Here is a 26,428-nt window from a genome sequence, read left to right as displayed (position 1 = left end):
TAAGAGCTAGTAGTCTACCACTATGAAGACCTAAAACCCATCATGTCACTTTTAGCAGCCTAAAAGTATTTTGAAAAGAATGGCACTTTTGTCTTCCCTTCCTGAGACAGAAATAGTCATGTGAAGGGGGGGGGGGGGTATTTACCATGCCATTCCCAGCACCCATGCCTAACTAGTTTTGTGACCTTGTTTAAAGTAATCCTCAATATGCTTCTCCTCGGTTGGCATAAATCAACTTTTGATAGTTTTTTAAGAGAAAAAAAGATTTTCAGATTGTAATCACTTTCAAGATTTTATGGTTTCTGTGAAAGACAGAAAAATAAGAATTCTTAAAGATGACAAGATTAAAATGTCAAATTTAAGAAAATAATTACAAAACAAAGGTAAATAGATTATGGTTATCAATTTTCATATTTATTGAAAGGTGGAAGACAAGAAAAATACCTCTCAAACTCCAAAAACAAATCTTGCACCTTTGCTAAATGTAAAATGAATTTTGAGATATTTCCTTTACATGACAATGAACTTGTCCAAAAAATAACAACGCAAATTTACCAAAACAGTGCTAATTTATTATTTACAAAAATCTTATTACCTGCAATAAGTATTTGGGAAAAAAACTGTTTTACACTCAGAAAAACTAATGAAAAACCTTAAAGACTTAACCTAAGAAACAAAATCTTTCCTACCCTCCACATCGCACCCCCTCCCCCAAAAGATATAGAATGGATTAAAAATGAATATATGTGGAAACAAACATAATATTTCCAACAAACTTACACACACAGAAACACACACATGCATGCACATACCCATACACAGTGTTGTGCTAGATCACCTTAATCTTTATTTAAGGTCAACAGCCTTGGTGACAAGGAAGATAATGAATATGGCTTTAGTAAAGTTTGCAACTAAATATCACAAATGCTTAATTCTTTTGCTAGCTAACCAGCTAACCTGAGTATGGAATATATATTAATTAGATAGCTAAAAGGGTATAACAAAATTAGAAAAGAAAAAAAGCACTGGAGTAGACACCACTGAGGTACCTTAGTTTTTATGTAATGGTCTGTATACCCATCTAATAATTTACATAACATTTATTCTATATAGTATAGGACCATATAGAAAACATACCGTAAGTGCTTTATTGTTCTGGTCCAAGAAACTGGAAATAAAAGCAAAAAAAACTTGTATTCAGATAAAGAACTGGAATGTACTAACTAGGAAACCATTAATATAATGTGCAACATTAAAAGAGAAATTTTTTGTGTGTAACAAAGGTAGTGAACAAGTTCTCAGATTGCATCTGAAGAGGATTTTAAAATTATAACCCATAAGACAAGGAACATAAGCATAATTCAAGGTGATAACAAGGCTGTATCCTGAAATTTTGAGCCCTCTGATTTATACCTCACCTCCACAGAGATACATGCATTTTACAAAACAATTAAACTTTTAAATTATGGATAAGTTTGGCTATAGGTTATATAGGAAACTATACCTAAACAAAACCACCATGGTTGTTTAAGATATGCTTTCCTTTAAGTTAAAAGTTTAAGGCTCATATATTTTAGAGGGATATCCTAAAGACATTTTCTTACAGTCTGACCTCAAAGCATCTATGTATGTGCTACTGAAAAACTGAAAATGAAACATACCTTATTAAATGTATCACCCACTAATTAAAAAAGAAAAAACAGAAACATTTTAACCATATCTCTTCTTATTTCTCAATACTGGTTTGTTAATTTTTGTCTCCCAAAAAGGTTGGTGCAAATCCATAAATTTAGCTTAAAACAGAAGATTAAATAGGTGGGGAGCAGGATAAGATAATGACATACATAACAAAATCCCTATTTACATTATCATGATTTATGTCTTCCCTATGCCATGAAACTTCCTTTGTTGCAAACATACTGATTTCCCACAAACCATCAAGATTTCCTACAATATTTGCCAACCTTTTAATTAATAAACTGGAGCCTAGAACTGACAATATTACTGCAGTTAATTTTTATTTGTTCTCGTGAAATGCCTCTTTCTAATTGGCTTCTCCCTAACCAGAAACATGAGCAGTTTCAAAGTGTATCACATATGAGGCCAGAACAGAAACCACCGAAATGGAAATAGCAACAGTAGCCCAAAATGTAGCACAAAGAACCCCAGTTAAAAGTATGGGATCAGAATACCAAAATAAAAAAAAAAAAGGATTTGTAATGAGTGGAGTTCCTTACATCAACACATACATCAAAAACTTTTGACTTTTAATAACAGTAGTGGAAGCAGTCTGAAATAGTGCTGAAGTCCACCATTAAAGAGATTTGTTTTATTTATCTTTAGTTAGGCACTGGCAATCCCATTTCCTACCTCAATTTACTTTCTACAGCTTCTTTTGAAAAGGAAGCATTCCCAGTTGTTTGCCTTGCTAGGGTAAGGAGGGGATCCTGAGAAAAATGAGGTACCACATAGTATTTTGTTAGCTATGTCTCTGCATATGGCAGTTGACTCATCATTGCCCTTATTTTACAATTTTGTATTTGCCATATTTTTCTCCCATTCTTCAAGAAAAATGTAAAAAAGGATTTTAATTACAACTAATTTTTCTGTAACTAAAAATTTTTTTACTCAGCTACTATTAAGTATAATACAGGTGCTTATTACTAAGAAAATTTTCTAAGCTTATCATTCCATACACAACAAAGAAAATTTATGTTAGGGCTATGTAATCTGGCCACATAACTTCATTAGTTAGAAGAGTTAGGTATCATTAACATACCTTATTTCACCAACTTTCTAAAACTGTTTCTATTACCTAAACTGCTTTCTTAATGTTGAATATAAATATTTTAAAATGTATTCCAGGAAGTAGGGCTAAGAAATTTCACATACTCATCTTATTCAGCAACTTAAGAAATTATGCAAAATATGATATTACATATATACATTCTCATACATACACACACACACACACATATATGCTTTCATAACTGAATCTTGGTGTTTAAAAATGCTTGCACAGTGTAGGGAATTTAAATATTTACTAGATATGAATACATACATTTGCACTCCATTACCATTCTAAATGGATATACCATCAGAGAATCATTATATACCAAACAAATGACTTAACTAAATTGTCAGTTTGTCTTTGCAAACCCAACAGAAAACATATTATTATGAACCTTTATCAAGTGGCTCACATTTCAGTATAAATCACACTAAAAAGATTTTTTAAAACCTATTTACACTACAGTGCTGACACATTTAAAATGAAAAAAAAAATTTTTTTTGATATAAATAATACCTATGGAAAAGCCTTAAATTGTCAAAAAGAATCCTGGCTCATATTACAAAAAAAAAAAAAAAAAAAATTATATATACATATATTAGTGTCAGCTCTATCCTAAAACCTACAACTCCCGCTCAAATGATTTTTTTGAAGACTCCTTTATGTTTAAACCTGCAATGTTTACAGTGCATCTGGCCCTAAGTGCTTGATACTTCACAGTTATGGACAGGCACTGAGGAATGTTACAAAGCTACATAAACTATATTTCGTCTGGGAGCAAGTCCTTGGCTTGCTTTCAGAATTCATGAATATTTATTACATTATTAAATTTTTTTTAAAAAAGAAGAATTTTAAATGGTATGTACAAATTTAGCACAAAATGTCATCATCTTTTCTATCTTGATTTGAATGTACTGAACTATGTTGCCTTGTATCAACTAGACTTATGAGACTTCCAGGGCACAATTCTTCCTTTAAGTCTTTGTTGCTATTTTCAGATTTAGAATCCACATCAATCTTAAATTCTGTAAACTGAACATGATCCAATTTTGCTTTAACATTCTTGCCATCCATATTATTTGATACTCTAATCTTTTCAGGAATATTAACATTCACAGGTTCTTCTTTGATTCTTACAGATACAATAGGTTCATGTTTAATCTGCTGTGATTCGTATTTAGAGTGAAGTTTGTCTGAAAACGCAGAATCCAAGGAGGTTTTGCTTACAGCACAAATCATGTTGTCAGTGTGAGGTCCAAGAACTGTTGATGTGGAATCTGGTGATGTGCCTGTTTCATGAGTGGCTGTATTCTGAGAATTGTCCTCCTCTGAGTGATATAATTTGAGCCGAACGTGCCATGCTAAACTACATACAGCTGAAACTGTCTTGAACTGATGAACAACATTCCTTGGAATAAAATAAATGTCATTATCATACAGCTGAATCCTGGCATAGCGAATGCCTTCCCTCCTCAGTTGATTAAGTTTTGCATCATCAACCCACTGGACACACTAAAAAAAAGAAACAAGGAATACTAATAAGTCTTTTCCACCATAAAAACTAAACTAAAGACAATAATTGTTTAAAATATACCTGGGACAGTGGAGGTTCATGTAAATCTAACTGCATTCGTTGAACTACTTCTAAGAAATCTTCAGCATGAAAACAAATTACATCTTTGGTTATTCGGGGTTGATCAGGCCTAAAAAACAAAATGAGATAATGAAGAATCTGCCTTTTATGTTTCACTCTGTTAAGTTCTTATTAAATTCAAAGGAAAAATAGTTTATGATCAATACCAAAGTACTATCTTATAAATAAATTAAATTATAATTGGAAAACCACTTTACATATTTAGGAAAGGGCTGACACCATTAGTTTCAACCTAACCACAGACTAAAAACAGCTCACTTCATTTTATTGTAGCTATTTGTCACAAGATTTTGAAATATTAAGATGATTTAAATCAGTAAATTATACAAATCCCAAAAAACTAAGTGTTTTGTCTTAAAGTTAATATCAATACTTCATAAAATTAGAAGTATGAGGGGAAAAGGGAATATTTTCTTTCCATATCAGATACATAGATCTGCACTGAGGCATAAAACCCTTAAATAACTCCTAATAAGTTAAGAAACATTCATTAGAAAAGTACTAATAAAATAAACTATTGGTGTTCACTGGGGTTATTAGTGTCTTTAAATATAACTCTAAAAAAATCCCAATTCCTTCAATTAATTAAAAATATACAAATACATTTTTACCAAAGGTTCTTAAATATGGATTTTGGAATGAAATTCCAAGCCACATAAATACAAAGAAAATCATACCAAGGCAAATCTTAATCAAATTTCTGAAAACCGGTGATAAAAAGAAAATTAAAAATCATACATTATATTATATACAGGGAAAGAAGGTGAAGGATGATTGCAGAATTCTCATGAAAGACAATGCAAGCCAGAAGAGAACAGACCATCTTTAAAGTATCAAAAGAAAAAGTCAATTTAGAATTCTACATTCACCAAAACTATCCTTCAAAAGTGTAAAATAAAAACATTTTTAGACAAAAGCTGAGAGAATATGTCACCAGAATACCAGCATAACAAAGAATATTAAAGGAACTTCTTCAGGCTGAAGGAAAATGATAATTAGACCTATACAAAGGAATACAGAGCACACATAATAATAAATATAAAAGATATTTTATTCTTATTTTAAAAATCTCTTTAGAAATAATTCCTTAAAGCAAAAGTCATAACATTCTATAGGGTTTATGACATATGTAAAATAAAATATAGGATAACAATTCACACAAAGGCCAGAAATGGAGGGGGAGGAGGGGTAAATAAGTAGAAGTATACTGTTAAAAGGTCCTTACACATAATATAATGAGGCGCAATATTATTTGAAGATAGACTGTGATAAGTTTGGAGCAAATCAATCAGTCACAGAGCTATAGCTAGTAAGCAAACAGTGGAGGTAAAATGGAATGCTAAAAATGACAAGAGGGAGAAAGGAATGAAGAATAGAAGAGGCAAATGGAAAAGAGCAAGACGGTAAATTTAAATCCAAATCTACTGATTGTTACATTAAATATAAATGGTCTAAATACTCAAATTAAAAGTCAGCGATTATCTCTGGATTAAAAAATAAAAAGCAATAATATATCTACGTGCAATAATATATACACACAGATAGGTTAAAAGAAAAATAATGAGACAAGATATAACATGCAAATACAAATCATAAGAAAGCTGGAGTGAGTATATTAACATCAGACCCAGACTTCAGGAAAGAAATATTACCAAGGATAAGAAGGTCATTTTATAATGTTAAAGGGCTCAATTCATCATCAAGAAGTAATAATTCTAAATGTGTAGTCACTTAATAACAGGACTTCAAAATACATGAAACAGCCTTTAAGACACTATGCCAAGTGAAAGAAGTTTATCACAACAGAGCACATATTATGTGATTCCATACATATGAAATGTTTAGAATAGACAAACAGAAAAGAGATTACTGGTTGCTTAGGATGGGGAAGGATGGAGGATTGGGGATTGGGGGTAAGGTGACAGTTAAAGGATTTCTTTTTGAGGTGATAAAAATATTCTATAACTGTGGTGATGTTGGTGCAACTCTGTGAATGTACTAAAAACCATCGAATCATGCACTGTAAATGGATGAATTGTATGATATGTGAATTATATCTCAATAAAGCTGTTAGAAAGGAAAAAATACATGGAACAAAAACTGGAAAACTGAAAGGAGAAATAAATCCAATGTTAGAGTTGGAGATTAACAAGTAGATTAAAAATCAAGAAGGGCACAGAAGACTTGACCCATACTATCAACAAAGTTGATTTACTTGGCATTCTTAGAGTACTATACCACAAACAACAGTAAAATATACATTCTTTTAAGTGGACATAGAACTTTCATCAAGACAATCCATAAAACAACCCACAAGAAATTAAGAAGAACTAAAATCATACAGAGTATGTTCTCTGACCACAAGGGAATTAAGTTAGAAATCAAAAACACCAAGAAAAAAAATCTGGAAAAATCCTCAAACATTGGAAACTAAACATTCTTCTTCTCAATAATTCATGGGATAAAAGCGAAATCGAATGAGAAATCAGAAATATCTTCTACTGAATAATAATAAAAATGCATTATAAAATTTGTGAAATGTACCTAAATTAGTGCTCAGAAATTCAGTTTTAAATACTTAGAGAAGAAAGGTCTCAAATCAATCATCTAAGCCTCCAACTTAAATTAGTAAATGAGCAAATCCTTTTCTTCAAAAAGAAAATGAAAACCAGAAAAGAAAAATAAGAAAATAATCAATGAAATAAACAGCTGTTAGAAAAGATCGATAAAATTAATACTTTGGCAACACTTATTAACATAAACAAAAATCATTACCAATATTAGCAAATAGAATCCAGCACTATATATAACATAGTATCATATATTTTATCACACCCATTATATCATGTTATATCATATATAGCATGTATATATATCATATACATGATATAGATATGATATGTATATGATCATATATATGATTGCATATACAGAATTGCAAGGTATGTATATGTAATATATATGATATATACATGATTACATGTGGTATATATTCTATATGGCATGTATCATATAGACCATATATCATGTATATACCAAATATTATATAACATATCATAGCACGTTAATACAGAATAGCCAAAAAAAAAAAAAAGCAATAGAATTAATCCCAGAAAAAGCAATAGAATTAAAGAATTACAGGTTCTTAGGTATGTCTAATTTTAAGACAATTTAATTTTTAATCTAATTTTTCTATAGTTCCCACAGCAGTATATGAAAGTTCTGGTTAATACACATCCTGGTTAGATTTTGCTACTGTCTTTTTTTTTATTGTTTTTTTAGCTATTTGAGAGGGCATGTAATGTTACCTCATTGTTTCAATTTGCATTTCCCTTATGGTGCAATTATATTGATCTTTTTTTTTTTTGACTGGTAAGGGGATCGTAACCCTTGGCTTGGGTTGTCCACACCACGCTCAGCCAGTGAGTGCACTGGCCATCCCTGTATAGGATCTGAACCCGCAGCGTCAGCGCCATCAGCACCGCACTCTCCCGAGTGAGCCACGGGGCCGGCCCATATTGAACATCTTTTAATGTGCTTATTGGGCATTTGTATATCTTCTCTTGTAAAATGTCTGTTGAAGTCTTTTGCCCAGTTTTAGTTGGGTCGTTTTCTTATTTCTGAATTGTAAGAGTTCTTTATATGTGGATATAAGTCAGATGCATATTACTTGTCTGTAACATGCATTTTTAATCTGTGTCTTGCCTTTTCATTATCTTAACAGTATCATTTGAAGAACAGACAGTTTTAGTTTTGATGAAGTCCAAGTTTATCAGTTTTATTTTATGATTCATGAAATCTTTGCCCAATGCAAAATTTTCTCTTATATTTCCTCCTAGAAGTTTTATAGTTTTAATGGTTTCATTTAGTTCTATGACCCCTTTGAGAATTTTTTTGTATGGTATAAAATGGGTCAAGGTTTGTTCTTATTTTTTGTTTTTGCATGTGATACCCCTGTTGTCACAGCACTACTTCTTGAAAAAAGACTCCTTTCTCCATTTACTTATCTTGGCACCTTTGTCAAAAATCAATGATGGGTTTATTTCTGTAAACTCTTCTATTCCATTGATCTGTAAGTCTTACTTTATACCAATACCACCCTGTCTTAATTATTGTAGCTTCACAGTAGGCTATAAAAGGACAGTGCAAAATCCTTCAACATTGTTCTTTTCCCCCCCAACATTGTCTTGCCTATACTAGGTCCTTTGTATTTCTACAAGAAAACCTAGTGGGATTTTGATTAGGATTGAGTTAATTTATAGAGTATTTGGAAAAAAACTATTAATGATATTGAGTCTTTCAATTCATAAAAAAAGTATATTACATTTATGTAAGTCTTCATTAATTTTTCTCGACAGAATATTAGTTTTCAGTACAGGTCTTGTGTATTTTTTTTAACTTATCTCCAAGCATTTCATGGTTTTTTAATGCTATTGGACATGCCTTTTTAATTCATTTTCCAAATGTTTGTTGCTTGTAAATGTTGTGAAATACAATTCACTTTCCTCTTTTGGTCTCTTATCCTGTGACTTTGACAAATTTGAGTATTAATTCTAGTACTAGTTTTATAGGTTTAAAATTTTCTCTGTGTACTATTATTTTGCCTTACCCTAACACCCTATAATTACATTTCTATGTATTTACTGAAAATAAAATCATATGTCCACACAAAAACTTGTAAGTGAATGTCCATAACAGCTTTATTCATAAAAACTCAAAACTGAAAACAACTGAAATATCCATCATCAGGCAAATGGATAAGCCAAATGTGATAAATCCATAAAATAATGTACTACTCAGTAATAAAAAGGAAAGAACTGCTAATACATGTAATAATATAGATGAATTTCAAAAATGTCATGCTGAGTGAAAAAAGTCAGGCACGTGTAAGATTCTATTTACATGAGATCCTAGACTAGACAAAACTAACCTAGAAGGATAAAAAGTAGATTAATGGAGCACAGGAAAGGACAGGGGTTATTAACTGTCAAGAAGTATGAGGGTAAAGTTCTGTATCTTAGCTGTGGTAACAGTAACATGGCTTTATACATGTCAAAAACATCAAACTGGGGCCGAGCCCGTGGCGCACTCGGGAGAGTGCGGCGCTGGGAGCGCGGCGACACTCTCCCCGCGGGTTGGAATCCTATATAGGAATGGCCGGTACACTCACTGGCTGAGTGCCGGTCACGAAAAAGACAAAAAAAAAAACAAAAAAAACCATCAAACTGTACACTTAAAATCAGTGTGTGTTTTCCTGAATATAAATTATACTTCAATAAAGTTAATTTTTTTTAAACTGGATTTCAAAGAAGAAACCTCAAATATATAAATCTATGTAAATCTTGTCTTTAATGCCTAAAGAGTTATACAATTTGATCAATAATTCACAAGCCTTGTCCCTATCTAGCTGGACATTTCTTTGTAGTCTAAATCAATCCCAATCTTTTCTTTTAAGTTAGTGTTAAGCCTGGCTCTAAGATAAAATCAAGAATCTAAGACCCTAAGACCTAATGTCTTGAGAAAATGAGAAAAACTCAAAACACTAAGATAAGGAAAAAGAGAAAGGCAACAACTTCCTTAATATAGCTTAAATTAACATCAAGGAATAATAATAAAAGGATTATAGGCCACATTGGCATCAGAGTCCGAAAGCCCTCCTATAACACTAAAAAAATTACTTTCTTGCCATATTTAGTGTTAAGAGATTAAAGTAGCACTGATATAGGAAGCAAATTGTATTTTGTAATAGTAAGAAAACTCACAGCTAGCAATATCTCATTCCAAAATCTGTTTCAAACAAATCTTTTAATCTGGTCATCTGATATATTTGATAGTTTGGTGAGTCCTTTTCACTGTGAAACTGTACTTTAATTCACAAATTGTAAATTCACAAGTCATTTTTTTATTCAACAAATATTTATTGGGACTTATGGTGGGCCTGTGAAGGACAGGACACAATCTATAATCTCAAGTCACATATAAAGTAGAAGAGAGAGCATATACCAACAATAATTTAAAGAAGCTTAAAGGAGATTTAAACAAAGGGCTGAGGCTTTCTGAAGTGGAAATATTTCTCTCCGAGAGGAAATCTAAATATGTGGCTGACTTTATTGAATACTATTTATAAATCAGATTTTATCCTAAGTAAATCTTAATGCCACTCTGAAGTCCATTATACCAAACATTCAAGAAAAACCACGTTAATTTAAAAGAGAAATTTATAATGATTTCCACAGAAGCAAATTTGCCTTTAGTCTTTGACAAAATTAATATTTTAGATGAGATCAGGCACTTTCAGGATGGTATAGCAGTACACTAAAATTAATATTTTAAACTCGATTATAGGAAGAGTATAGAAACTATATGAGAACAACCATGAACATTTTAAAATTACCACTTAAATATAACTCAATTATAGATTGTTATTGAATTACAAACTATTAATATTGTTTTCCTAAGGATCTCTTATGGTTAGTTCAGTATTACTACTTTGTATACTGAGATTGATAAAGCTTCATTTATTTTAAGAAAGAAGGTCAGTTTACAATGGCCTTCTCCCCAACTTAATATTTATAAAATATCATTATAAATTTTCCCTTTTTAACAAAGGGTCAATCTGGTACTAATACAGCCCATGAAAATAACATTTCCTTATGAATAAAATACAGGATACATTTTTCATTAAACCTTAAAAAACTATACAACAATATGACATTTTATATTTTCAGAATTTAAAATGGTTTATTTTTACTTAGAAAAGTTTCTTGCTTATTTAATATCTAATTCAAGTGCTTTAATATGCAAAATAGCATATTCCAACTGATGGAGTTTGGATGTGTTGTCCCCTCCAAAACTCATGTGGAAATTTGATATCCAATGTGGCAGTGTTGGAAACTGATTGAGTCATGGGGGCGGATCCCTCATGAATGGGTTAATGCTCTCCCTGGGGGAGGGGGGATTAATGAGTGAATTCTTGCTTTATTAGTTCCTGCGAGAGCTCCAGAGCTCGTTGCTTTAAAAAGACCCTGGCACTTTCTCTCTCTTTCTTGCCTCTCTCTCTTGCTTCCTCTTGCCATGTGATCTGCTTGTACCTGCTGGCTACCTGCCGCTTTTCTGCCATGAGCAGAAGCAGCCTGAGGCTCATGCCAGATGCAGCTGTCCCAGAATCGTAAGTCAAACAAACCTCTTTCCTTTATAAATTACCCAGTCTCCAGTATTTCTGTCATAGCAACACAAAATGGACTAAAACACCAACTCATGTTTCATACCCAAACAATACTCAATTTGAAAAACAAAAATCATACCCAATGATCTTGAGATGTGAGAAAAAAAATCTGAGAAAACTTACCTTACAGTATAATTATAGCTTTGTTATATGTGTTTTATCAACTTAATAAATGAAAAGTTACTACATGTATGGGATGACACCATAAGTATATTTAAAAGAATAATCCATTTTTTAAACTATCAAAAATTCAACGTAAAACTTGTAAGCAATGCTGGGAAAAACAAAGAAAGGCAAACAAATACTTAATAAACAGATACCAAATCTCAGAAAAGGGGCAGCAAAGTAGAACAGAAGAAAGGAAAAACACAAGAGTCTGCAGTCAAGTCTGAAATCAGTCTCAGCACTATCATGTAATAAATATATGACTGGAAAGATGTTATATGACAGCCCTGAGCCTCAGTTTCCTGTGTGATAAATATGGGTCAAAAAGTAGTTGAGAAAATTAAATGAGATGACATTTGTAAACAGCCATACAGAAAGCATCAAGTTAACCTTAGTTTTCCTTTTACCTTAATTCTTTTCACCTCAAGTCACTTAGAAAATGAAGTTAATTACTTCAGTCAACCCAAATGACTAAAATTACATTATAGCAATTTAAAATCTTCTTTAGTGCAATTATACAATGAGTATATCCAAATACTGGATGAAAAAAATGAAACTTTTTTCCCAACGTAAGGAGAAATTACTAAGAAACTTTCCAAGAAAACTTTTAGAAGCCAAAAAAAGCCTGTCATTAAAGTAGCAGTAGTATATATACCACTCTCCACAGTGCACAGCCTTCAACACTCCAACAGCAGCTGTAGTCTGTCGCTCAAAACCTTGTCCTATATGATCTGCATGGGCTCTTGTCCTGTCTTCAAAAAGCATCTCACGGGGCTCACTGGTTCGAGGTAGGTACTGAAGGTTTTTTATTTCATTGGTAGTTCTGTTTTTATAAAAAAAAATTACATTTATATACTGAGGCTTACTTGTCATGAAACATTTATATTGATATATTGAGGCTTACTTGACATCAAACAGTCAATAATCACATAATTCAGATAAAAGGAAATATATAATCACCTACTATCAAATGAAGTTCTATTTTTAAAATGAGCAAGAACAAACAAAAACACACATACAATCCCCTCATTTTTCTTTTTCCTTTTTTTTTTTTTTTTTTTTTTTTAACAGCTAGCCAGTATGAGGATACAAACCCTTGATCTTGATGTTACAACACTGTGCTCTCAGCAACTGAGCTAGCTGGCCAGCTCCCTCATTTTTCTAATATACCCTTCACAAAAGTGGCAGTTGTATATGCATCCAAGTATACATTTCTTTTTCTTTTTTTTTTTTTTTTTTTTTAAAAGATGACCGGTAAGGGGATCTTAACCCTTGGCTTGGTGTTGTCAGCACCAGGCTCACCCAGTGAGCGAACCGGCCATCCCTATATGGGATCCGAACCCGTGGCCTTGGTGTTATCAGCACCGCACTCTGCCGAGTGAGCCACGGGCTGGCCCCAAGTATACATTTCTTCACAACTGCAAACTTGGATAAGAAACTAAATAACAAATGGTGTGGTTTATGTGGGTTTCCCTATACCAGAATCTTTACCTGGTGTTTGGATCTAATCTGTGTGGGACCATGCCCATACTTAGATCACTTAGCTAACACAAGTTATTTATCTGGAACAAATAGGCAACTTTTTTAAATGCATTAATTCAATATTTATAGGGCACATGCTATATGCCAGGTACCATTTAGGCATTGGGGCTAATGAATGAGACAGTAGTGAATAAGACAGATAAGATCCCTACTCTCATAGGAGTTTATATTCTAGTGAGAGGACAAAAATAAGTAAATTGGCAAGAAAACAGGTAATAAGTGCTTCCACAAAACATGCATGGTTTATTGGAGGTAGAAAGGAAAACCTTAGCTCTGTCTTGGAAGACAGCCATCTCCCACTGACCCTCTCTTCCACTGCTCACCTTCTAGAATCCATATACATACAGAAGCTGCTGCCTACTTAGCCTCACTCATTGCAGAAACCTCTCCAATTTTGCTGTAGAAGGGGAAAACTGAGAAACACTTCTCTGGCTAGGAGTCAACATCTTACTTATCTTCCTCTATGGTTTTTCTGTTGCTTCCAGAGAGAACTCTGCATTGTCCCCCTCACCCTAGTCTACCCTCCTAGAGGTCACTCTTCCTTATTAGTTCTCTAATTTCCCACTCTTAATCCCTACTACTTATTGCTCTTTATGCACCCCTGCATTGGTCTTATTACACACACACACACACACACACAAAAATGATGCTATAATATACTTTTTTGCTCCTTGTGATTAATGTTCTACATGTGTCAGAAAGCTAGATGATGATGTTGCTTTGTGTGGAAAGCTAACAGGCTTTCAGGTCCACAAGTTTGGTCTCATTAACACTACATTGTAATGAATTAAGACATACACAGCACTTAGCACAGTGCCTGGCACAGTGTTGTTATTAGTTGGTCAGACTATAACTTGATATGAAATCATCACACATACCATGGGTTATAAACCCTGAGGTGCATGGAAGTTCCTCAAGGGGCTGATGGACCACCTAAATTATATCTAAATGTTTATGTATATCTGCATTGTTCTGGGAAGAGACTTTCAGATTCTCAAAATGATCTATAAATCCTAAAAAAAAGTTAAGAACCACTAAGAATGGCATCAGTTTTACCACTTACTACCAACTTATAAGTTAACTTGTAAAATTTCATTCATCCAATAAGTATTAAGCACCAGACACTATTTTTAGGTGCTACATATTAGTAACAAGCCTAACATAGTCCCTGCTGTCATGAAATCTATAGTTTATTCAATGACTTTTTTTTTCTTTCTTAATTAATAATCACTATAACCAGTAAAACCACCTTTAGGTATCTAAAGAAAAGCTATTATATCCCTCAGCATCACCCCCTCCATTCCCACCAATGTTAACCTACTGTACATTTTTTCACACCTTTTTCTGTAATCACATAAATATACATTTACCCATGGGTTTTTGTATTTATTTTCATAAAAATAAAATCATACTAGACACATTACTGTACATTTTATTCAAGAGTCATGGATATCCCTCCAGGTCAAAAGACATAAAAAACTATTTTAACTATCTCACCATACTCTTTAATAAGAATGTCTGAAACATTCAACTATTCCCCTGTTGGTGGGCATTTAGACGTTTTAATTTTTTTCTCACCACAAACAATGGTACAACTTATATTCTTACATATTTACCTTTAATGCTTTTATTTGGGGGATTCCCAAAAGTAGGGGTGCTAGATCAAAGAATTATATGGAATTTTATGAGCTATTGCCAGATTACTTTCACAAAATGATTAAGCCAGCTCACTCTTCTGTCAACAATTCAAAAGACTTGTTTCTTCACATCCTACTAGTCTGTAATATTATTGCTCTATTAATAATTTTGCCAATATAATGAGTAAAAATATCTTATAGTTCTTTTAAAATACACTTACCTGCCTAAGGTCTATTTTTCTACTGGGTTGTTCACACTTCTCTTGTCAATTTGAAAATGCTCTTTCTATATGAACTGTCTGTCACATGTTATGAAAGTTTTAGTCCAATCTATCACAGTTTTGAACTTTGTTGTTGATATCTCTTCTCTCCCAAATAGTATTGCCACTATATATTTTTTGGGTTCCTTATGAAGAACTCTCACAGGCTTAAAATTTTAATTCTAATATTTTTACTGTTTTATCTGTAATGTTTAAATCTTTAACTTATTTCTTGTATGATGTAGGGGCTCTGCCTTTGTCTCCTTTCAGATGAGCTGCCAATTATGCCAGCATTATTCATTAAATAAATCTTCCTTTCCCCATCTACTTCATGTATTAAATTTACTATATACTCAGATCTACTTCTGGACTCTATCCTATTTCAATGATTAAGCTTTATAGTAGTTTTTAATATCTAATGACACAAGTTCTTCCTCACCTCTCTTTCAGTTTTTTTCCTTTATGAACTTTAAAATCATTTTATTCAGTACTAGGAGTGTGAGTCCAAATGAAATGAAAAAAATTCAAAGAACTATCATTTTTATCCACAGTAGGGTTTTCTACTTGTTTTGATCTTGTTTTATACCTCCATAAGATGTTTTAGTTTTCTTAATACAGGTTCTGAATATTTGTTAAATTTATTCCAAAATAGTTTATAATCTCTGTATGAATGACATTTTTCCACCCTAATTACAATTTATTCATTTCCCTACATTTCTCATATCTTAATTATATGTGATCCTTTGTAACAAATTATATCAGCACGTGTAGCTATTTTTTAATTTAAATTCCCATTTTACTCTAAACTTTCCTTTCCTCCGATTTTCAACTAACACACATACACTCCAGCATACAAACACCTGTCCCCAGCAGTAAAAAGTCATATCCAACATACCTTTTCCTTTTGAAAGGTGACTTTGGCATATCAGCCACAGGGATCATTTGTTCTCCTGGACGTACCCACATGATGGGACCATCATCACTATCTTTTCGACTCTCTAATTTTAGACTAGATAGTGTCCCCCATGGCAGTGTACACTAGAGACAAATAATTACATAGAAATCAATTATTTCAAAATGTATCTTCAAGTATTCATTAAAGAATATTGCTCCCCTGACAAACACACTTTCATATACACCTTTATACTTAATCATTTGAAATATATACCTATTTTGAATATTCTTATATGTTCATATATTTTGCTTCAAAAAATTCTATTTCAAACACACCAAGAGAATAATTATGCTTGGATGGTTCCCTCCCCCCACCTGCCAGAGGTATGATTCACTGTATTCATCATTTGTTATTCTTCCTTCCAAACACATGGATCATACGATGTTAATAGGATGACCAAAAAAGCAAGTGCTCTCCATAAGAATCTATAAAAATGAACAATTAAATTTGAGTTTAGAAAAATGGACACCTCTTTGATTAATGATAATCAAAAACTAACAAAACAAAAAGCAAAACCAAACCAAAATCAAAATTTACTTTAGTACTTTCTTGAAGAGGTTGTTTGCCTTTACCAGAAATTAGAATATTTTAAAGAACAGAACAGAAAAGTGAGACTGAGAGAGAGAGCCAAAGAAAAAGAGAGGAAAGGGGGAGGGAGGGGGTAAGGGGAAGAAGAGGAAGGTAAGGGAAAAAAATATGACTGAGGGCCATTGTTCATGGAATGGTAAGAATGGCATTAAAAAAAAAAAATTCATCCCATAAACCATCTTTTGGAAAAGTAGAATTGATAAATTAAATTTCTCTATAAATAATTCATTTGGCTCATTTGCTTTGAAAGTTAAATTTGAAGCAACTATTTAAATAGTATTCAGTAATATTTTTAAAAATATCATTCAATAATAAATGCAACCAAATTCCATGATGTGACTAGTTGTGGGAAATAGAAAAGAAACAAAAAGTTTAAAAGGAATAAAAAAGGAAAAGATAGGGAAATGGAACAGAGTGAAAAAGAAAGGAAAAAGATATATACACATATGGGATAGAAAACAGCAAGTAGAAGTGGAAAGAAAAAAAGTTTCAATAGATGATCTGTTGAGTATTAGAGATAAACTGATCTTGTGACATTCTGCTGCTCAAGTGGACCCTGAATTTTAGTGTGGGTTCACACTGACCTTTGAATTATTGATTAAATAATTAACCTAATTACACAGCTCAGAGCTTTTTCTCTCGGTGTGATAGCCTCAGTAGTCCACAATAAGAAACATTTTCTGGAATACAGAGGCTGTTAGAAAAAAAGGTGGGTGGATTGGCAGAATCTGGCTGGAAATTACTTAGAGTTTAAAGGGGCCTTAAGCTATATGATCTGAACACCTTAATTTATGGATAAAGAAACTGGGCCTTAAGCTACATGATCTGAACACCTTAATTTATGGATAAAGAAACTATACCCAACCCAATTAGGTATAGCCAAGGCTGATATACAGATGTACAATTTCCCAGACCAGTTTTCCACAATGCCAAATTGCCATTCCTTTGTCCTAAACATTTTAACTTAGTAGGCACCCTTCCTTTACTTCCTAAATCCTTTGGCACTCAGTTTATAAAGAGCTGATAAACAGATGGAACCTAATTTCCTAAAGTAGCAATAACAAGTAAGCGTTAGTTTCTGGTTCACCACTTAGCTTTGCCATTGTAACTAGGACCAGAGAAGTTACATGTACACTCTACACAAGAATTATTGTTTCCCCTCTCTTCATTTCCATCCCTCCAGTTCAAATAAAACCAAAATTTTTATAATTCTGAAATAGCCTTTCATTTGTTGTCACCTGTAGCATGAAAGTAACATCCAAAATTTAATTACTGATATTATTTCCTCTTACTTTTAAAAATGGTGAATCTTCCAACATGTCAAGGAACTCAGGGAAGTAATCTCCCACTTCTTCATCAACTGCTCCCACCAAGCTTATCTGTCGCATTGGGCCAGCTCTGTAAGTACCATGAGAATACGTTCTTTTTACCTGAAGAATATGAATTTAATTAAAAGTTACACATAAGATAAGGCTTGTTATCACTGTGTAACAATGACATACACTGTCTCAGTATTGGAACATAATATGAGGCAAGCAAAACAAAACACAAAAGCCTTTACTAACAATAACAAATAAGAACAAATAAGGCATTAAAAAAACCTACACTAAATCAAGCTGTTTTACTTTTCTATTTCTATGCACTGCTTATGAAAACACTTCAGTTAAACAGCATAATTCTAGACAACTGACTACATCTCCTTATAATATAGAAATTCATTATTTGATCTCTAATGTCACTGAAATTATATTCAAAAGTTGGTATACCTGCATTTTTCTAACGTGATGGTTCATACCTTTTTATAAGAATTTCCAAAAATAGGCCCTCTGAAAAAGTTACATTTAACCATCACTAGTGGTTTGTATGTCTAAAAGGCTACCAGGATGATCTTCCTTTCCAGATCTTACCTGTTTACATTTCTGTTATTAACTCTGAGATCTGCTAGAATCTGAGAATCAGGAATCCTCAGTCCCAAATTTACCTTTGCTATCTAACAGCTATGTGGTCTTCAGAAATCACTTAAATTCCCTGAGCTTTGGTTTCCTTAACTGCACTGTTTTACCTCAGACTGCTGAAGAAAACTTAATAATTATATAAACCTGTCTACCTAGCAAATGGGTGGCATTCAAACAGCCAAAATAAAGCAACCTATACCTCAAGATTCACTGATACCTAAATTTTCACAAGTACATTTAAATCCTGACAAAGAAAGCTATGCATTTTTGTATACTAATACTAGTAAACAAGTTGAGTCTTATTTTAAGCAAAACAAGTTCTTTTAATAAATAAACTTTAAGCAAAATCCTTATCTTTCTCTGGATTAACTTGTGTGTCCACTACATTTAGGAGACCAATTTGTTCCAGTTTGCCCAAGACTATTCCAGTTTTAAAACTGAATGTCTTCTATATCCCGACCAAACCTGGATGGTCAACTTTTCATCACATAATGGACACAGATTATGCACACTGAAAGATGAATCCTCACAGTCACAGCTGGTACAGTAACCATCATGTAACAAAGTATCTAAGCCCCCACCCACATATTTCCAGAAATGTGATAATAAAAATTCCACTGTAAGGGCGAGCCCGTGGCTCACTTGAGAGAGTGTGGTGCTGATAACACCAAGGCCATGTGTTCGGAACCCTATATAATGATGGCCAGTTAGCTCACTTGGGAGAGCGTGGGGCTGACAACACCAAGTCAAGGGTTAAGATCCCCTTACTGGTCATCTTTAAAAAAAAAAAAAAAAAAAATCCACTGTAATAGAATAATTTAAGACATTAGAGAATTGTACTTTTTATCATAATCAGCAAAGCAATATAATAATGACACATTAACTCCTGAATAAGTTTATTTACCAGTATTCTAAGCTTCCATTTTCATAAATTGTCACAAATTCACTTCTCAAAACCACAAACCATTCCTCCAAGCCCCAAATTACAAAATTTGGGGTCTGTGCCCCCATCTTGTACTCATGATCTCATCTTTTTCCTGTCTCCTAAAAATTCCTATCATCTCCTATACTGAGGTAGGTAAAAGTTAAAACCCGACTTTACAAAAGTCTTCAGGCTGTAGATGTTCAGATGCACTAACTGTACCACAATAAGAAAATCAGTTATCAATCAATATGCATTTCTATAATATAGTCTAACAAAGCTAAGGGTATGAATCTGAACTCTAGCAAATTCACCAGAATATAACACATCAGTTCTGTTATGTGACTCTGAAGTTGTAGCTTCAGTTTTGAATCTGTGAATGACCATGAGTTTTGAGACCCCATGGCCACTAAGAAGACGAAATCATACAACACTTAAATTGTAAAACACAAATTTTTCAAGTGCTTTAGAATGTATCATTTGGCTTTTAAAAGGTAATTTAGGGAGGTACTATTTCTACTTCATAAAAATAAGTAAATTTTCTATGCATCAATCTCCTTCTCTTGTTTAAATCAGGTATCTCATTTAAACTGCTAACTAGTTCTAACAAAATCATAATCAAATAAGTCCTTGCCACCGAGGTGGCTCATTCTACTATATCACAGTAACAACAATAATCAACTAAATAATTTGTACACTTTACCATGGCAGGGAGAGAAAAAGGAATTTTCAGTGAGTGAATTCTTCTAAAATGCTAAGCACTACTCAATTTATAAGTTCACCCAAAGAAATGGGTACTTTAAACATATTTTTAAAGCTCATGTCAAATGGATTAATGTCCATTGGACTTTTTTCCAAGGGAGTACATGCAAGAATTATATACATGCATACAAAAGACACACCAATGAAGAAAAGAATGCTCTTTATTCTGAATGTAAGGAGAGATTTAGAGGTCAGAGACAGTCTTCTGTGAGAAAATATGTCTGAAATTATAACAGTCAACTTATCTAGGGGTAAAATAAAGTCGTACTATACACAAAATAATTCATTTCTCAAATAGTTAAAATAGTTGAATTCTACCTAGCTGACGTAATACAATTCAGATAACTACTTCCATTCTACAAAAGAGAAAAAAAAAAGAAAGCTACTACAACACTACTAAACTATAGAGAATAGGGAATAAAAAAATTAATAATCAGAAAACCAAAACTAATTAACACACTTAACATTCAACTTTCGTAGAGTAAAATTTCTTTATTTAAATATGAATAAAAACATTTATCACCAAGTAACAAAATATGGGTAAAACTTCCTAAGTGGTAATATTACAGACAAATGATATTTTGTGTCATAACTCAAGTTCTTTACTGTCTTTGATTTGACCAGATGTTGCTATTTTAGTTTAGAATGATCATTTCATTGAGTGAAAGAACATTATTGACCTAGCCATCTCATTTCATTCAAATTATACATATACATTATACTATGGTTTGAATACAGTTTGTCCCCACCAAAACTCTTACTGAAACTTAATCCCCAATGTGGCAATATTGAGAGGTGAAGTCTTTAAGAGGTGACTGGGTTAATGGGTTAATTCATTCATGAATTAATGGATTTTCATGGGAGTGGGACTGATGGCATTATAAGAAGAGGATGAGAGACCTGAGCTGCTTTGCTCAGCCCCTTTGTCATGTGATGCCCTATGCTACCCTTGGGACTCTACAAGAGTCCCCCATCATCACGAAGGCCCTCACCAGATGTGCCCCCTCAACCTTGGACTTCCCAGCCCCCAGAGCTGTATGAAAAATATTTCATTTCTTTATAAATTACCCAACTTCAGGTACTCTGTTATAAACAGTAGAAAATCGACTAAGATACATAAATTTCTCCTCAAGTTTACAAATGTTCTTTGTTTAAAAATAATATGAAATACTTGTCTATATTAGTACAAACCTAAACACTAAAAACTTTAACAAAATAGAGTAAATTAGAACTTAATTTCTTTTTTCCTCTATCCTATACCTAGTTTGGGACCACCTGAGAAGAAGCTGTATCTTTTGACAATTTTCTTAAGTATGGTCATATTAAAATTCATAAATATTTCAAAGGATTTGGGGGAGAACCTTGATTTTAAGTAATACAGACTCTACTCAGATTATATTCTGAAATATCCAAATTGGCTCTTTATAGTTAGTTCTTCCCACCTCATGGCAAAATACATATAAATATATATGATTACATGTAAAATGCACCTACAGACATAACTTACTATAACAGAAGTATAAATCTCTCTCTCTCTCTTTTAACCAAAATGTGCTAAAACTGTGAAGTGGATCCTATTTGCTCTCTATTAAAACCAAAGGTAAATTCTATTAGAAAATATGGTATTTATAGAAACTCTGCATTCTTAGCTATCACATTTAAAACAAAACAGTAATTTTCTTCCAAAACATTTATTCTCTAAATATTAAAGATGATACTATGTATGATAGCTCAACTGGACAGATACAAATATATCAAATTTAAAACTAAATTTTAAAATACAAATTGAAGTCAACAAAATCTTAATATTTTTTAAAAATATATAAAAATGAAATCCACATGCTTTTCACAAAAATGTAAATACTCCTTGATTTTGGTGACACCTGTTTTGTTGCAATACTACGTAGCAAATATCCACAATTCACCTATTACACAGGATAAAATTAAATCTACAACATCATAAGAAAATAAAGCCTCAATTCTCCAAAAATCACCTATGCAGCAATTTCAACTATGAAGAATTCAAGGGCAGACGAGAGGTAAGGACTGGAAGAATGTCTAAATAGCCAAAATAAATGGTCTAAATAGCCAAAATAAATGCCACAAAGATCATGGCTCGCAAAAGGTCCTCTATTTACATATATTTTCCTACATTAGGCACAATTATAACTAATCTCTGAAATCATAAAGGATAAGAAACCACACATTTAAAAGCGAAAGAAGAGTAAGAGGCAAGCACAATTGCAGCTGCCCTAGGGCACCAGTATTATAACATCATAATGACAAACCAGGACTGAAAAGAGTGTGAAATTATGCTGTATATGTTCAGTAAAAAGGATATTTTTATTAAAATCTTGGTCCTTAAAATTTTATGCTTCCATCATCTAGAAAAAAATCACTTATCTGGGGAACCTCACGTCTTGACGACACTGGATGTGAGATTAGGGTATTTACATCTATTCACTTCACTAAACATTAATCAAACCATCAGTTTTCTGATGCAGTTAAATTAACCTGAAAAAAAATCAAACATGTCACTGCCTTATAATGTATCATATTGACTTCCTAAAAAAGAAATATACTAAATTACAAAGACTATACATATGGTTCCTCTTGATTTAGGTACAGATCTCTAAAAAAGAACACAATAAGAGACAGGCATGATAATTATATATTTTTACAAAAGCCTGTATTTAAATAGTGCCTTTTAGAAGAGATCTAACATTTTTAATTTAAATCTCCTCCCTACAGCCCCCTCTCCCAAAATAAATAAATAAATAAATAAATAAATAACCACAAACATCATGGCTGCATTTTCACTTTTCTCCTTGTATTCTCTGTAAACGTTACGAGGGTAAAGAAAAAGCAGGAAATAGGAGGCTTCTTGTACTCATGGTAAGTGTCAATAACAAAATCTCAGAGAATCCTTGGTTAACGGGAAATGAATTAACTAAATTATGCTTAAACTAAAATTCTATTCATTTTTCCTCACATAATCTTTTTTAAAAAAGAAACAAAAAGACCTCTATGATTCTGAAGTCTGTTTGCTATGAAGAGCAAAAGGTAGCCTTCTTAAAGGAAATACTTGCCAAAAATAAATCTATAAGACTTAATACTGTCCTCTCTTATTTTACTTATAAAAATTGCTGCAACAGAGAAGAGGCAAATACAGTGATGATATTTAAAAAAAAAAAAAAAAAAAAAAAAACCTACAAATGACTCACTTGAAACAACTTGCTGTTTCTCAAAATGTGTTCCCTGAAGAGAGGACTCTATAGTCCAGTAAGTTTGGAAAATCCTTCTTGTTTGGGAAGTTCACCACGCACATTGGCTGTTAAAGTTTCTGAGAAGCCTCACAGCAAATAAATACAGATTATTTGGTACAGCACTATATAAACTATTTTTACTTCAAAACCTGTTTTTCTTACAGTTGTTTTAGTATGCCAGTCAACATCCCAAGATATTAGAAGTTCCTCAGAATACTTTAATCGTGATCCATAATAAATATAGAATATATAAATGTTTTTAGCTGATATCAGCATTAATTCAAAGAAAATACAAAAGTAGGATAATTATTAGAGCCAAAAATTGAGAGGGTGGGTGAGGGCAGAAGAGGCTGTTGGTTCAATTCTGTTGTAGCTTCTTTTAGGGGGTAGGAAGGAGAGGAGTCCTTCACTTTTAAAAATGAGGCCCGCTCATCGCACTCTTCCTACGGCAATGTAAACATCTGATATAAACGAGTGTGCCACAAGGTGGAGCCATTCCCCATTACATCTGCCATATACTTTCAAATAAATATATAATGGTAACAACATTTAATCAACATTTTTTTTCAAAAATCCCTATAACTTTTAACTAAAATAAGGATTAAAATATTATCCATTTTTAAATTAATAAAGAAAAAAAGCTCCTTTCTCAATTAGAACACCTGGTGCCTGCCATGATAATATTTTGTATAGATAAGTTCATAAGTTTGTAAGAGGAGGATGTGGAAGGCACAATTAGTCAAAATTAAAATTTAGTACAAAGGCAGACAATGTTTCAAAGACGGCACATCAAGTGTCTTTATTGGCCTAACACAGTTAATGACCCTGCATGAATTCAACAAATGCTAGTTTTCTCCCCTTATTCTGCATAGAAGCAGGTCTAACAGATTAGATCAGACATATTAATAGTTTCATTATTAAAACAGCAGATCTTTAATCATCAGTTAACATTCTGACACAACTTACTTGAGAAACAACTTAAAACCATGATAAAATAAAAATAAGATTTAGAGTTTGGAGGTATGGAAAGTATGGTTAGAAGACAATTGCTCCAGTTCTCACATTCTCACAGTTAGTACAGGGCTCAGAGGGCATGCTGATTAAATACAGAATGACAAGATAGATATCTTACTTATTTCTTGACAGATAAAACTCCTGTTTTACTTGACTTTTTGTACCCCTACCAGGTAGGACACAGGAACACAATAAATGTCTAAATAAATATTTGAATAAAACAGAAGTGGTAGAAAAACTAGAACAGATGTGATAGATTGCAAATAGCCACAAATATTCTTCCCAAGTCTGTATGCTCACTCCTGCACAATGTGATTGTGTCACTCCTATTAGGAAGTGGAGTTTATTTCCCCACCCCATGAATCTGGGTTTGGCCATGTGATTTCCTTTGGTCAACAGGACATTAGCAAACACAACACAAGCAAAGGCTCTACACTGGGGCTTGCTATCCTTCTACTCTATGAAACTCTGCAACCACCACCCACGTGAATGAACCCAGGCTAACCCACTACATGATGAGTGAAATGTGGCTATCACCTCAGTTGACATGAACCAACTACCAGCCGTATAAGCAAGGTGTCCCAAGACCAATTGGTCTGTCAACCATCAGATATAAGAATGAAGCCATACGGCCCCAGCTAAGCCGGCAGAGACCAAAAGAATTGTCCAGCCAACCCAAAGAATTGTGAGAAATAATAAAATTTTTAAGCCACTAAGTTTTGAAGGTTTTTGTTTGTTTAATGCAGCAAAAGCTAACTGATATAGACAGTTTACAAACTTTAGAAAAAGTCCATATATGTTTCTATTCTCAAATAGACCTTTACCATACAGTTTGATTAATATTATACCATTAACTTCAGGACGACAACACTAGAGAAATGACATGGCCTATTAACACATAATTCCACATGGTTTTCAAAACTTTCAGGCAATCTGTAAAGAAATAGATGAAGACAGAAAACAGAATACAAGTGAAAAGAATTCTAAAACCAAAGACCAAAGAATAGGAATGCCTTGATTCTTACCAGTGTCCTTTGTGTTTGTGTTTATAACAAAAAAATTATATATTTGTGTATATAACGTAAAAAATATATATGTATGTGTGTATATATACACATGTACACAAACAAAATATCTCAAATTAACATGTTTTCAATGATAAAGATGAACGGATGCAAAAATGAGTATTTGTAAAAATTATAGAGACAAACACTATCAATATAAAGATCATAGACACAGTTACATAATTTGTCATCATTTAGTTTCCACAGAATTTAGGGTAAATTATTTTGGTTGCCCTGATTTTTCTTTTAAAAAAAACAAAAACAAAAAAATAGAAAACTAAGCTTATGCAGATGCAAACTCAGCATGGACTTGGTTTGGGTTCCACGAGCCACTGGCAGTAAGGGCCATCAGCCTGCAAAATCTAAGGAATGCCATTCACATCATTGTGAATGGTTGCTATGTAGAACTTCTGTCATCATATACAGTGGCCTTTCGGGTGGTAGTGATTCTCTTTGGGGTCTGATCTAAACTTGAACATATGAGGACCTGTCCTGAACATTCAAACTAATGGGTTATTTACAACATTTCAAGCTTCACTATTTATACAGGTTACAACATTAGAATACAAGAAAACACAAAATACATATTTTAGCATTATTATATACACCCTATTTTATCTATTAAAAA

The 26,428-nt window shown here is 32.7% G+C and overlaps 1 protein-coding gene across 1 annotated transcript in view; it reads right to left on the bottom strand.

Moving 5' to 3' along the window:
* Positions 1-3,655: 3,655 nt before the first annotated feature.
* The window catches only part of RSBN1L (round spermatid basic protein 1 like), a 73,656-nt gene continuing 50,883 nt past the window's right edge, over positions 3,656-26,428 (bottom strand). Inside the window, exons 4-8 of the mRNA XM_063100180.1 lie at positions 18,110-18,247; positions 16,170-16,312; positions 12,491-12,658; positions 4,386-4,494; positions 3,656-4,303 (exon numbers count right to left, since the gene is read on the bottom strand). Coding sequence (XP_062956250.1) covers positions 3,662-4,303; positions 4,386-4,494; positions 12,491-12,658; positions 16,170-16,312; positions 18,110-18,247 — 1,200 coding nt within the window. The 3' untranslated portion in view covers positions 3,656-3,661. The remainder of the gene's footprint in view (positions 4,304-4,385; positions 4,495-12,490; positions 12,659-16,169; positions 16,313-18,109; positions 18,248-26,428) is intronic.

The sequence above is a fragment of the Cynocephalus volans genome, chromosome 6 (genome assembly GCF_027409185.1).
Source record: "Cynocephalus volans isolate mCynVol1 chromosome 6, mCynVol1.pri, whole genome shotgun sequence".
Lineage (NCBI taxonomy): Eukaryota > Metazoa > Chordata > Mammalia > Dermoptera > Cynocephalidae > Cynocephalus > Cynocephalus volans.
Note: the sequence above shows the minus strand (reverse complement) of the source record. Positions and strands in the feature narration are given on the sequence as shown.